Here is a 14,502-nt window from a genome sequence, read left to right as displayed (position 1 = left end):
GTCAAGTAAAGAGGACAAGTAGGAGTATTTCAATTAACATGTGTTTGTGATTTGTTTGAATTTTTCGTTATATTTACAAAAGAAAAGACAATGAACATAACAAAAGAAGAAAATGAACTTTCATTCATTTCATCAAACGCAAGTATCAGAGTGTAGTTAAAGGAAAGAAGGCACCTCTTTCCTCAGTATCTTCGGCAAGTGGGTCTCTCAATCTCTTGCAAAATGACTCTTGTCATCCGAGAAAAAATTAGGTCTTCTAGAAAGACCACTTTGGTCCTTCCATCAAATTCTCTCATTGGTCTTCTGGAGGACCTAATAATTTTTCTCCTATTCACTCAAAGTCGACAATGGCTATGCAAATAGTAGATGTTAAGGCAATCGGTGCAGGTCGAAGGTATCCCTAAGGTATCCTTCAATATGAGTTTAGAGGAAGATAAGGACAAAAAGGTGGGGTTGGGTAAACCTGGAAAAGTGGATCGGGTCAAATAATTCGTGGCGGATTAGGTGGATTATTTGGTGAAAAAATCATAATCCATATTTAACTTATTTAAGTGGTGTATTGGTGGCGGTTCATGTCGAATAATTCATGGCAAATGACGAATAATCCACCATTCTCAAATATAATTTTATTATCATCTTAATAATATATTTTGTGTCATAGTCATTGAAGTTGTATACTACAAAATGCAAATAACTTGTGTATTAAAATTTTTAGTAACTATATCAACCGCTTTTACTAATTTAACAACTCCTGATTCATGTAAGTAAAACTATAGGCACTAAAATATAAGAAATTAGTCCTAATCCAAATTAAAATAGAAACTTAAATCGTGTGAGTCTCTTTAAAAACTAAACATCATTACTATTTGTTGGGGATGTGACTCATATTGAGTGGAATGTATGCACTAGGAAAGCATTGTGAAGCCTTATAAGGAAGTTAATTGCAGTTACTGTCGCTTGACGGTTTCGGTTCTATATGCAGGATTCAGTTCTCGACATAAAACCATCGACAGTTTGGCTGAAACTGTCGACAATTTCATTTGGCGCAAGTCATGAATTTTTGAATTGGTGATTAGAAGATTGGGAGATTTTAGAGGATTTTCCTTCGGGGATTGCTACAAAAGTGTTTTAGTTATAGTATAAGTCTTTTGTACGCATAGGGTTAGTATTTAATCAATATTTTGTAACCCTTGATAATAAGCTTGATGTAAGCTTCACATGAGATAGTGAAAAATTAGTTGCTTGCTCCTGGGGACATAGGCAAATTGCCAAACCACGCAAATTCTTGTGTCGTGTGTTCTTATTGCTTGTTTTTATTCTTATTATGGTTGATTGTTAATTTTCGTATATTCATTACTAAGTGCTTGCATTACTTGTTCCGGATTGTCTCGAGTTGTGAGGTTTTTCCGCTGTGCATTCACATAAGCAATTGGTATTAGGGCGCCAATTTCAACAGTTGGTATCAGAGCTATTGGTTGCAATGACTGAGACTTCTTTAGTGAAGTTCGACATTAATAAGTTCGATGGAATAAGAAATTTTAGACTTTGGTAGAGGAGGGTTAAGAACTTGCTGGTGCAGCAAGGTATGGTGAAGGCACTATACGAAAAGAAGCTAGAAGGCATAGATGACATGAGTTTGAAGGAGTTCGAAGCGAAAGACGTGTTCACTATCAGGTATTGTCTGGCAGATGAAGTGATGTATCATGTCATGGATGATGAATTGCTGGCAGCGATTTGACTGAAACTGGAGAGTCGGTAAAATTCAAGTCATTGACGAACAAGTTATATCTTAAGCAAAAAATATATTGGCTTAAGATGATAGAGGGTTTAGACTTGACTCAACACATCAACACATTCAATCAGATTATTAGTGATTTGAAGCGAGTTGATGTGAAGTTCGAGGAAGAAGACAAAACATTGATGCTGCTCAATTCCCTACCTATGTATCCTACATACAAGAATCTGGTTACGATTTTGACATGGGGGGAAAGAAATTGTGGAGTTGGAGGATATCACGAGTGCATTGTTGGGGTTCCATTAGAGGAATACGACCAACGATGAGAGTCCACAAGGTGAAGGGCTCGTGGCGAAGGATAATCAGGATCGTGGAAGAGGCAAGTTCGAGGATGGATTGAGCAACAATAGGGCTTGGTCCAATTCCAAGAAGAGGAAGGATGTGCGGTATTTTAAGTGTAGGAAAAAGGGGCACATAAAACTCGATTATCCGGAGAGGAAGAAGGGGAATGCTGAAAACAAAGAAGGTTCATCAAACACGACGAATGTAGTAGAAGAAGGAGACTTTGGGAGCGGTGACGGTTTTGATGACCACAAAAATATATATACATGAGTTGAGTAAGGTAATATAATATGATATATATATATATATATATATATATATATATAAATAAAATAAAATAATAGTTTATTAGGAAGCCCATTCCCACATCCGTTTACACTCCCTTCCTAAATAATACGTATAGTAAATAATAAAATAATATGGATATATATACATATTATAAGTAGGAGTAGGAAAAAAAATTTAAAAAAATAAAAAGTAATATATATATTAATGGATGGATGAGGATGGATGCATCCTTATCAATTGAGTCTAACATAATTCAATATCAAATTGAATTCTTCACCCCCCTCTCCTTCCTTGCACGCCTCTCTTCTCTCTCTCTCTCTCTCTCTCTCTCCCCTATCCCTTAAATAATTTAGGAGGAGAAATTCAATTTTTCTTCCTCCTCCTGCAAAATTACAATATTGTCCCTCCAACTATCTATAAATAGGAGAGAAATTGGAATAACTTTCCCAAGAGGAGGGTGAATTGGGATTTAAAAATTTTATCCCCCTTTTTTAATACTTTTGTGTTATAACAATAATCAATGCTCAAACACAATCACAAAATTGATTCAGAGTAATCACAACCAAAATAAAATAATCAACCACTTAATTCTTGTAACAATAGCCCTGTATCAATATGTAAAGCTTGCAGAACGTGTATAAGCCCTGTGTCAAAATTCACAAACACACTTCTTCCCAATGTTCAGCTTTTAAATAAACTTTCAGTTTAATAAGTTAATTATGATCAACCAATGTAGTCCCTTTCGGTTCCATAATCAATGCTGATCAATACCAAAAAAAATTATCTTCCAGTCTATTTAACAACCAAACACTTAGAATTCAGAGTTTGATAAAACATCCATGCAATTTATAATCTTTTCTGAAAAGTAAAGAGTAAGGAAGAGAGAGAACAACATAAGGTTTTACGAGGTTCGGCTTCAACACAGCCTACGTCCTCACCTTTAGCAAAACCACCAAAGGATTCACTGTCATCGTTCCTTTACCAGGCAGAACAATACCGATTACAACACTCCTTGATTAAGGCTAGAGTCCGCCTTCTCCAAACAATATTCCTTTGTTTGGTCCAACGATTCAACACTCGAACCATCTATCAATCTGGTACAAAGATTTGAAATAAGACGTACAAGAATTTACTCCCCAAAGAGCTGATTAGTACAGATAAAAAACTATGTACTCCAATAAAATTCACAATATGAAATTCAGATTGAAGCTCTAGAGATTTTTCACCGTGGGATTCTTTCAATAGATGAAAGAATTAGCAATTGTGGCTCAATATCAGTGAGAAAACCAGCAAGACTTCAGTAACTTCGTGGAAGTTTGTGAGCAACAAAGAGCTTTGATATTTTCAAAATGCTTAAGAGAGAGTTTGATTGCTAAATTGATTTCTTGGTGTACAAATCAATGTAACTTGAGGGTATTTATAGATATAGAAAGGTATCTAGCTTGTTCCCCAAGTTTACTTGGAGTAGGTTCCAAGTTGTATATTAATTTGGGCCTCAAGTAATTTAAATTTCAAAAATATATCCGTTGAGTATTTTGAAATTTGCCGCGAACGAGACGACTGTGTGATCTTTGGCAGTCGGCTGTCCAAGTATTTCAAGTATAAATTTTACAAACAGTAAGGTGGCAGTCGTTTGTCATAGGGGAGACAGTCGTCTGTCACTGAACAACCAAGTTTTTTAAAACAAACAGAAGGGTGCCAGATGACTAACAAAACACACCCAGTCATCTCATTTTTCACTGACAATCGTCTGTCAAGTACTTGACAGTTGTCTGTCATGCTTCTGTCTACTTAGTTAATGTTCTTTAATATGCAAGTTGACTGTCATAGACATGCAGTTGTCTGTCAATCAAATTTTCCTTCTTTAAGAAAAATTTTATCCCTCTCATCTTTGCTTAATTATTCTTGAAATATTAACTTGTTTAACTTTGAAAAATATATTCCAAGACTTTAAAACTTCAGGTTTCTAAGTATGTCTTTGCCTAATGAACTTCAAAATGAAAAATCATACTTGAATCATATTTGAAGTACTTACAAAGTTTGTTTTAAAAATTGAAATGAAACTTCTTTGTTTTGAGTTTTTTTGTTGCTAATCTTTGATTTTTAGACTTCTTTGAGCTTTCATTTAATTATGGTGAATTAGAACTCAATGATTTACTAGTTTATGAGGAGGTGCCAGTACAGATTCTGGACAGAAAAGAACAAGAGTTACGTAATAAGAAGATCTTTCTAATAAAAGTTTTTTGGAGAAATCACACAGTAGAAGAGGCTTCTTGGGAGCTCGAGGAACAGATAAAACAGAAAAACCTGCAATTGTTCCTTGAGGTCCAGTCATAACCAGGAAAGGGTAAGTGATTGTGTAACATTTCTTTTGCAGGTACATGTAATAGTCTAGTAAGTGAGTAGTCCTTTTAGGTTTTGGGGGAATTTTATTTTATATATGTAATCTCCTAGAACTTGGAATGTAACCACGATATTCCTTCGCCATAAGTGAGGGTAAGTACTAAAATAAGTAGACCATTTTATTTTTAAGGGAAGATAAATCATATGAATAGTAATTTCGAGGACGAAATTTTATAAGGAGGGGAGAATGTAATGACCCAGAGAAATTATAGTATTTAAATAATGAAAGAAGGGGGGAAAAAGAAAATTGTATCTTAATATTTAAACAGGGTCTCGTCGACAAACACATGGGATTCATTGACGAAGACACATGAGGGGCTCGTTGACAGGGGTGTGTCACGTTGATGAGAAGATACTAAGAGGATAAGTCACGGTTCTGAATTTCGTCGATGAGGGGTAGGCATTCGTTGACGAACGTCCTTCTTGACCTCGTCGACGAGGTGACGTGGCTCGTCGACGAAGGCCAGTATATAAATATGCCTAAACTTCATTTTTGGCCGAATATTCGTGCGTAGACTTTCCTTTCTCTCTCCTCTTTGGTTCCCCACCATTCTCTCTTAATTTATGGGTTCGTTCTTCACTGGATGGATGATCTGAGGCCACCATGACACTCTTGGGGAAGTTCTCTACAAATCTACTGGAATTGATCGATGGTGGGGCTAATTTAGATTTCATCCCAAATTTAGGGTAAGAGTTTTTATTCAGCATTTGACTTTCCTGCAGTTATAGGAATTGTAGTAGTATGAAAATACTAAAGTTTTGTTTTGGGGGATATTATTTTCAGGGTGTTGAACGGGAAACCCTGCGGGTGTAGGACTGATTATCTTAGGGGCTTTTCAGGAATTAGGTAAGGGGATAAACTAAGTTAGTTGTTTTCATGAAAGTACATGTATAACTTCTCAGCAATTATTTTCAGAAGAATAAATGTATATTAATATTATGTTTGGGAAATACTGCTATAAATGATGGTATGATTTAAATATGAATAATACTTATCTTGTGTGGCATGAGTAAAAGTTACTACAAAAATGCTTTGTTTACAAAATATGAGCATGATATAGTTTTTGGAAAAAGTGGTAATGATATAGAGTGTTTTTAAATGATATATATCGGCGTATGGGCCGAGTGTTTTTAAATGATATACCGGTGTACGGGTCAAGGGTTTTATGTGATATACCGGCGTACGGGCCGAGGGTTTTATGTGATAAGTCGGCGTACAAGCCGAACTTTATAAATAATATGATAGCGTACGGGCCGAGAATTTAATATGTAATACGACATACGGGCCGTGAATGGTAAAATATGAAATGCTGGCGTATGGGCTGATGATTGTCGTGTTATATATATGCAAAATGATATGATGATATTAATTTGACAATTATTATTAGTAAATAGCCATGTATCACTGTTTGAATATATGTTATATGTTATTAGAACCTGATTGGCTTGGTTTAGGCTTACACGAGTACGATACTGTAGCTATGTGATCACAATCATTATGATGTTGTGTTATCGCTATCGTACGAGGTAGTGTGAAGATGGATAGTCGATGTGGTTTATTGAAGTGTTGGTGCCTTTAGTGTATGAACCAGTTGTGGTAGACCCATCGTACTTACAGACTTTTGCTTTGACTTGGCAGTGGTCGGCCAACCATTGTCAGGTCCCGCCTTCGGGCCACACAATCCAGTCATGTGGGAGTAAGACATGACACCCACCAGCTAACCTTCTAAGATGTTTTCTATTATTATTTTATGAGATGAATTATGATTATGGAAATTCAGTATGTTTTACTATGATGTAAATACATATGTTTTCTCTGATATGATACAGATAGCTTTACCCAAATATGTTTATATTTTGTTACATGTATAACACGAAAATTACTTATGTTGCCACACACTGATGTTTATTTCCCTTACTGAGAGGTGTTTTACCTCGAATTATAAGAACATTTCAAGAGCCCTAGATAGGAGAGCGAATAAAGCTCCGCAGAGATAGTTACAGCTGATCTACCCTTTCTGAAGGGTAAGTATTTTGATAGGGTCAGATGGATTTTGTGGGAAATGACCCTAAGACTCTTTTATGTAATTGGGTTTGTGTATGTTCCTATAATGGATGTAGTAACTTTGGTATTGTACTGAATGGTGTTGTGTCAAATGGTATTTTGACTTATTTATAATATCACGTTTCTATCTGCTTAGGTAATGGAATGAATGTCAGGTTACCCCTGATACCTTCGGGTCCAGGTGGATTATGGATATCCGAAATTCATGGAAAAAAATAATAGTATTCAAGAAGGTCGTTACAATATTGGTTGTTGAGAACACATATTGTGCATTCATTCTAGGGTTTCATTGTGTGCCGTCTTGCCCTCTTGCTCTTACTTTTGTTTACACTCCATTGACAAAGAGGGAATAGTGTGAGGTTTGCATTGGGATATTAAGCTCAAGAGGAGCGTTTCACATTGTATCTACTTCTCTTCAAATTCCTTGTATTGTAAAGCTCTTTGTGAGCCATTGTAAGGTGACTCTAGGTGAGCACCGTTGTAAGAGCTTTTTGTAAGCAGCTGCTTGTATAGGCTTCTCCGCCGGAAGGAGGATCACATAGTGGATTTGGGGAATCCTTGAGTTGGTCTCAAGGCGTGGACGTAGGCTCGGTGCCGAACCACGTTAACATCGTTGCATTAGGCTTCTCTTCTTTTCTCTCTCTTTTATTGCTCAGTAATTGCTATTTGCTTTATTTATATACTGTGATATAATACTCTTGTTCTTGCCAAGAAATCTGTGTGATTGCAGAAAAAGTTGCATATCCGCGAAAGACGTCTATTCACCCCCCTCTAGATGCATATCCGGGTCAACAATTCTGATATACTAGCTATCCATGAAACTAGTAGAGAATGTGCATGACTTTAAATCAATGATTTCTCATATCTAAGCAAATTGTGGCCTTCAATTAATTAAGGATATTCCAACAATTTTATATGAAGACAACGGTGCATGTATAGCTCAACTAAGTGGATGATACATAAACGGTGACAGAACAAAGCATATCTCTCCAAAATTCTTCTATACACATGAACTTTAGAAGAATGATGATATAAATGTTCAGCAGATCTGATCAAGTTATAATCTAGCAGATTTGTTTACCAAAGTTTTGACTACTACAACATTCAAGAAATTTGTTTATCTCGTCGGAATGAGACATCTTAAAGATATTAGTAGAAGAAGTTAATATATGAGTGACATCCAAGAGATAGTGTTATGAAAAATATGTATGTCACCCCATCTTCCACCACTTCGTTTTTCACTCCAATAAATGCTTAGCTATCCTTATTGCCCTATAAAAGGGCACCCTCCACTTCTTATTTGAAGACACATATTACATGCTTGAAGGAAGTATGTATATAGCAAGGATAGGAGCAAAGGAGAGATACAAGAAGAGAAATATTTTGTACAAGGGATAAAGTGAAGAGACATATTTTGTACAAGGCCGATCCCAAATGATTTTGTAATTCCTCCCGAGATAGTGAAGTTTTGATCACATCCGCCTGTGGAGTAGGCATAACCGAACCACGTAAAATTTCTATCTCGTCTGTATTTATTTTCCTGCATCTTTTATAATACACACCTTTTTTTTCTTCTCATTTTATATTAAATTCATCACTTTTCCTAAAAAATACTTATGTATAAGTGTATGAAACTAAATGTCTTATATTTGCATCTTTATAAAAAGTCAAACTTATGAGATAAGAGTTCATGATTGGTCATTATGCATGTTCCAAACTTGCACCAACCAAAGTTTGTTATATGGAGTCAGATTCTTCTTATATTTCACTTTGACAATGTGTCACCATTTAATTGGACCAAAAATCTAATCTTTAATTGAGATTTGATGCGACATTTTCCTTTTAGAGGATGCCTTTCCCTTAAAATACAACAATGGTATCAACTGGCTCATTTAGCATATCTCTCTCTCTTCTTTCCATGAAGTTTTCTAAGGATCACCTAATTCTCCCCTTTCAGTTCCCTTCAAAAACTATTAATTGTATACAACGTAGGGCCCCCTGCCCTTTTGAGAATCCCACTACACATTTATTTATTTACTTTAAAAAATAAAAATAAAAAGATATATTCAAGAAAATAAAGACTCACCTATTCCCTCAATTCCTCAAGCATGAACAAGTGGGTCATTCACTATTCAATGTGCTAAGCAAAAATTAATGGAGCCATTATCATCATAGAATGATTGTGATAAATATACAAGGTTAAAATGCAGAAAACGAATGCTCTTTTGAGTGTGCACTGCCAGGAGAAGGCAGTATTAGTTCACTGCCACAGTCAAAACTGTAAATGGGTTTCCTTCTGATGACAAAAAATTGATTCTGGAACTCATACCTACAAAATACAGCTAATAGTCTGCATGGAGGAATCTCTCATATGAGGTACCATTTAATGCCTTCAAGATATCATCCCAGTTGCCAACTTGCTTTGACAAGGGGCCGCTGTGTATCTTAACTTGACGGCTTGTAAGATCTCTAGATGGCAACCTTAGGAACTCTTGAACTTCTGCAAGTTTCTGCATAAGAAATTCAAAAAAGAATATAACGAAAATTTGAAAAATCCAACATGGATATAAGATTAATATAGTTCATAAGTTCTACTGTGCGGTTGTTGATAAGATCTTCATAGTAGATGACAACGTGACGAATGCTCCTGAAGTATTCTAAAGCCTTGGCAGTTTCTACCTCCACTTGCTTCAGATTTGGTACAAGCAGTGTGGCGTTGATTATAGGTCTGTATTTTGCTAGTATCTCAGCCTGCAAGCCATTACCAACCATTGTGCACAGTTTTATGCATGCAAAATGCACGTACAGGAAGAGAGAGAGAGATAGAGACCTCCAGCGATGAATGAACATGAGATTTGTGGGTACCATTGAGCAGCTTAGCATCCTTGTCATAGGCATTTGCAAGCACAGATATCATTCTGCGTAGCAGATTTTTTCTAAACAGAAATATTGCAGAAACACCCCTTGCTTTGAAATAGTCTACTACCTCTTCATGATATTCCATCAAACCCTGCAATGCATTTCAAGACTTAAAAAAGAACAGCAAAATTTTTATCAATAAGTACACTTATTTATTTTTCAGAAGCCCCAATTCAGATCAGAAAATCATATTCACATCAGCATACTTTTAACAGAAAAGTGGTTTAATAACTATGTTTCTGATGGCAAGTTCTGTGTTTAGCAACATTAGCCCTGCAAATCCAAAATTTTCATCTTTGCTGTTGTCAACAAGCAAATTTGCAGGTGATATTCCGGACTCTCTGTGGTTGGTTGTCTTTGTAGGCTTCTCTATGTGTAGCTCTGGCAATGTTGCAGTTTGAAAGTATGTTGGATTGTAGTTGGAGGTGTTGGCTTTCTTTTCTTGTTTCTATGGCCTTTGAGTTGTGATATTGTTCCCTTTGTTTGGAGGCCTAGATGGGTAGGTTTGATTTTGGTATCTGTTGATAATCTGGATGAGTGTAGTTGTATTGTGTGTGCATTTTTTTTTTTTCCTGAATGGAAACTAGCCTGGTCTCACAGAGAGAGGACCTCCACAGCTTTAATTTATGTGGGAAAAGCTGCGTTAACTTATGAAGCCTCAAAAAATTGTAACATACAAATTGCCCGCATGATATAATTAAAAGTTTACACAAACACAATTATTGATATGAAGACATCACCAAGAATCTATTTGTTTTAAGTGTCAAAAGAGCTCCTTTACTATTTCCAAGGAAACAAATATAACGACAATGACAAGGAAACTTCATACATTAGGGTACAAGGAATCATCCTTACTCGTCATTTGGCTCTGCTCCTAGAATGTACAGTTTGCATAATTTTATAAGCTAAAAAAATGCCTCCCCACTTCCTTTCAAATCACGTCAAATTATAGGACTGCATTCCATTCATCCAGTTGAAAAAGACTAGCAACAGTAGTTTTACACGAACACAATTATTCAAATGAAGATATCATCAAGTATCTATTTGTTTTCAGTGTCAAAAAGCTAGTTTATCGTTTCCAAGGAAACAAATATATCGACCGTGACAAGGAAACTTCACATCTTTCCCCATCTTTTGAAAGATGTCCAGGTGGAAAAGAAGCTAACAATACTTGAGCCCATTGTAAGAATGATAGCTCAAATTAAAAGGCACGTGATAGTCTAGGACCAACACAAATAGCTCTTCAATCTTGATATTCATCTTCAGGCATCAAACAGGGAAGAGCTCAATTTGTTGTACCCAAGTTCAGAGAGGGATGTTTAAAGAAGAGTTAATGGAAAACCAGAATCTTGCTTCTGGCATTCCTGCTTCCAAATTGATGGGAAGATCACGTTGGTGTTTCCAGGAAAAATAAATCTGAAGTTGTTTACCAAACACTAGGTTGAAGCCTTTCTTAACTCATGGGGTGAGGCTTTCCCTCATACTTAACACTTGACCACCAACCCCTTCCACAACCGATGTGGAATTACCCAACAATCTCTCCCTCACACATCGGGATCTCTCTCGGCAAGGCAACCATTAGAGGGAGAATGTTAGTAAACCAGGCTCTGATACGAGTGTTAGGTGGTCTAGGGCCTTCTCAACCCCAAAAATTAGCTCATGGGGTGAGGCTTTCCCTCATATTTAATAATTGACCATCAGCCCCTTCCACAACCAATGTGGGATAACCCAACAATTTTCCCATCTTTTGAAATTCAGTTTTCCATTTTTATGTCTCATGTTCAACCCAACTATTGATTCCCAAACTGGCTAACTAAGAGTGAGGGGTTTACATAGCTAGTTTTGATTATAAGCTCTTCTCATCCAACACAACATAATTTGTGCAACCAAATGAAGTCTTCTTTCTGAAATTAAGTTTCATAATTCAATTTTTAACTTCATTGCAATGCTCACCTGATTAAGCATCCACTTAAATCCAACTGCAGCCGAGCATTCGTTCTTGGAAGCACTAGTGAACCAGTCAAGATTATATACTTTATCCATCGTCTTCAAAAGTGCAGAAACATTACTCCTCCTATCTCTAACCGAAAAGATCTCACCGTTCGAGCTCACATTAATATGACTGTTTAGTAGTGTTTCAAACCATCCACTCCCAGATCTCTGCATTGACAAAATGGCAAAGAACCGCACAGGGTTGCAGGCACATTCCTCCCTGAATGAAAGCATTATCATATATAGTCTAGTAAATTTAATGGAACTCAGATACAATAAATCAAAGCCCAATGATTTCCAGCTACCTGCCAAAGGTTGTAGGTTTTGGGTAATGCACGTAGGGGATTTCCCCTCCTTGGATACCAGAAATGGGGCAAGGCTGGTCAACAGCTCGGATGGTTAGAAATTTAGCTTTTGTTTGGGTGCTTATTTGCTTTAGGCATACTGAGAAAATATAAACCCCACATACCATAACAAAAACCAAGGCCACCATTTTCATTATTAGAGGAGATTTTTTGGGAGTCTTTCCTGCAATCCAAACGTTACCCGGATGTCACTTTCCCAAAAGAAAATGTCCATAAAGACATTGAATCCAATCAGATTGAAAAATCACAGAGCAATGCGGTAATGGGAAGCAAACATAACACAACAATATATGCAATAACGAGATAGACACAATATACACACAGAGAGAAGCTAACCTGAGTTTTCCATCTAAAAATCTCCATTAAATTAAAAGAAAAGAATATCGAAAAGGAAAAATGGAATTTTGGGTCTCATTCCGTTTAAGCACTTCGAGAAAAGAGGGCCGAGAGAACAGGTCAGAATCACATTATGGGCAAAAATAAAAAACAGATCAGCATGCACATCATATAAAACGGAGCTGAGTTGAGAAAAATTTAATATCTTTTTTTTTTTCTTGTAATAAGATATATATATATATATATATATATATATGATAATCATGATTGCATAACTTACTACAAGAAAAAAAAAAAGATATTAAATTTTCTCAACTCAGATATATATGTATGCAGCCAATCCGTTTATCATTAAACTCGTAAAGGGCTAGTTCCAAAAGAAACTCGTGTAGGAGGGAAAGGAGAAAATACCCAGAACTTAAGTTCAACTTTATAGTGGAAGAAACAGAGATTTCAGCACAACGTGATGAAGAAGCACACATCGTCGGCCATCCTCCTGGAAAGGCTGGACATGTAAAAACACACGCTCACTCTCTCTCTCTCTCTCTCTCTCTCTCTCTCTCTTTCTCATCCGGTTATCCCGCGGTCACAAATGCCGAGTTTTTCACAGTTTATTATTATTTTAAAATAATACATTGAATAATACTTTGGGAAAATTATTCTCAGGTAATCTCGCTAGACTAAGCAATGAGATTTGTTACGTGTCCAACTTTTTTTTTAAGCAATTCTCGTTGGACCAAGCAGCGAGATTTACTATGCATTTATTTATTTTTAATAATAATTCTAAGTATTCCATGTTCAAAAATCTTTTCAACTACAATTTGTAAGATGAATTATTTCAAACGAAAAATCATTTCTTAACTTAAATTTTCATATAGTAAATTAAAAATTTTAATTTAATTAAAAATATTATTTTTATTATTAATTAATATAACAGTCATATGTTATAAATATACACTAATAACAATATTTTTTTAATTAAAAAGGGAAATCTTATATTATTTTATTTAGTAGAAAATATTTAAATATTAATTTAAAATAATTATTATTGAAATTGTTAACTAAAAATCTTAATAATTCTAATTTAAATTATATTTAAAACTAATAATAACACTTATTTAAATACAATCAAATGCCACTTATAATTTTCAGAACTTCTCCAATCCAACACTTATTATCAACACTTATTAAATTTAACACTTCTACATAAGTATTTTAAACGATTCTTTAGTTTATGTTATCTAAAGAGTTGCATTTAAATTAAAGAAGATATTTGAAATTTTAGTATACTATTTGAGCTTGAAAGTAATTTTCGAACGAGGAGTTGGGGCAGTTGATGGAGGGAAAAATAAATCTACAGTTAGAAAAATCTTATAGCTCCTTATAATTAAATTAAACGCACTCAACACTAAATCTCAAAAAAGTATTTGTATAATATGCCAAAGTTCTTTGTAAGGCATAAAAGAAATTCCAAGTCACTTATTTATTTTTCTTGATTGTAGTAGATCATACAATTTGTGCATGCAGAATTCGTGATACTTATTTGGCATCACCACTATGAATTTTAGGCAAGCATTATTTATTTCTCAAATAATGTTTTAATGAAATTTCTAAAATGTGAGCCTATAACAGTAGGAGACAACAGATGGATGAGTTCTTTTGCTTTAATATATTTTACTTTGGTTGATCCTTATTCAAGTACAATGACCAACCTTTAATAGGAATGAGCCACGTAGCAGTCATTATATGCTTATTACAGGAAAAGGCTCCGGTCTCCCTGTCTCAACCTGAGTGCCAAGAATTTAGAAAAACGTGTGGTCGTACCATCCTTGCAACCTCAATTTCTTCTTTCCTAACTATCGTTTCCCTTCTTCTTCTTCTTCTTCCGAAGATATAATTAATTAATGGCTAAAGTGTACTAGTGGAGATCATCAGCAGTGACTTTTATCAGAGTATTTTCTAGGTACTTAATCCGTCTTGTTCAGGAAATTACATTAAGCTTTGATCTTGTTTTATTTGTTGTTTTTGGCACTTATATATATGCTTCTCTTCTCCTA

General features: G+C 35.3%; 1 protein-coding gene across 4 annotated transcripts; it reads right to left on the bottom strand.

Annotated features, from left to right (window-relative positions):
• Positions 1-8,960: 8,960 nt before the first annotated feature.
• LOC131161929 (uncharacterized) lies at positions 8,961-12,991 on the bottom strand. 4 transcript variants are annotated; one of them, XM_058117965.1, is made up of 7 exons: positions 12,857-12,991; positions 12,214-12,272; positions 12,050-12,123; positions 11,706-11,964; positions 9,664-9,843; positions 9,429-9,584; positions 8,961-9,343 (listed from the first exon to the last, which is right to left on the bottom strand). In XM_058117965.1, exons 2-7 carry the CDS (start codon positions 12,241-12,243, stop codon positions 9,176-9,178), a joined length of 867 nt encoding a protein of 288 aa, XP_057973948.1. In that variant the 5' UTR covers positions 12,244-12,272; positions 12,857-12,991; the 3' UTR covers positions 8,961-9,175. The 4 variants fall into 4 exon arrangements, with proteins under 4 accessions (XP_057973948.1, XP_057973947.1, XP_057973946.1 ...); XM_058117964.1 differs by lacking the exon at positions 12,857-12,991 and adding an exon at positions 12,446-12,569; XM_058117963.1 differs by having other exon boundaries at positions 12,050-12,272.
• Positions 12,992-14,502: the final 1,511 nt, after the last annotated feature.

The sequence above is a fragment of the Malania oleifera genome, chromosome 8 (genome assembly GCF_029873635.1).
Source record: "Malania oleifera isolate guangnan ecotype guangnan chromosome 8, ASM2987363v1, whole genome shotgun sequence".
NCBI lineage: Eukaryota > Viridiplantae > Streptophyta > Magnoliopsida > Santalales > Ximeniaceae > Malania > Malania oleifera.
The sequence above is the reverse complement of the archived record's forward strand: the minus strand, read 5'-3'. Positions and strand labels throughout refer to the sequence as shown.

Coding starts and splice junctions, on each gene's coding strand:
- LOC131161929 (XM_058117962.1), bottom strand. Junction 9,844..11,705: donor TTAAGTGGATGCTTAATCAG/GTGAGCATTGCA, acceptor AATGCATTGCAG/GGTTTGATGGAATATCATGA. Junction 9,585..9,663: donor ATGTTCATTCATCGCTGGAG/GTCTCTATCTCT, acceptor AATGGCTTGCAG/GCTGAGATACTAGCAAAATA.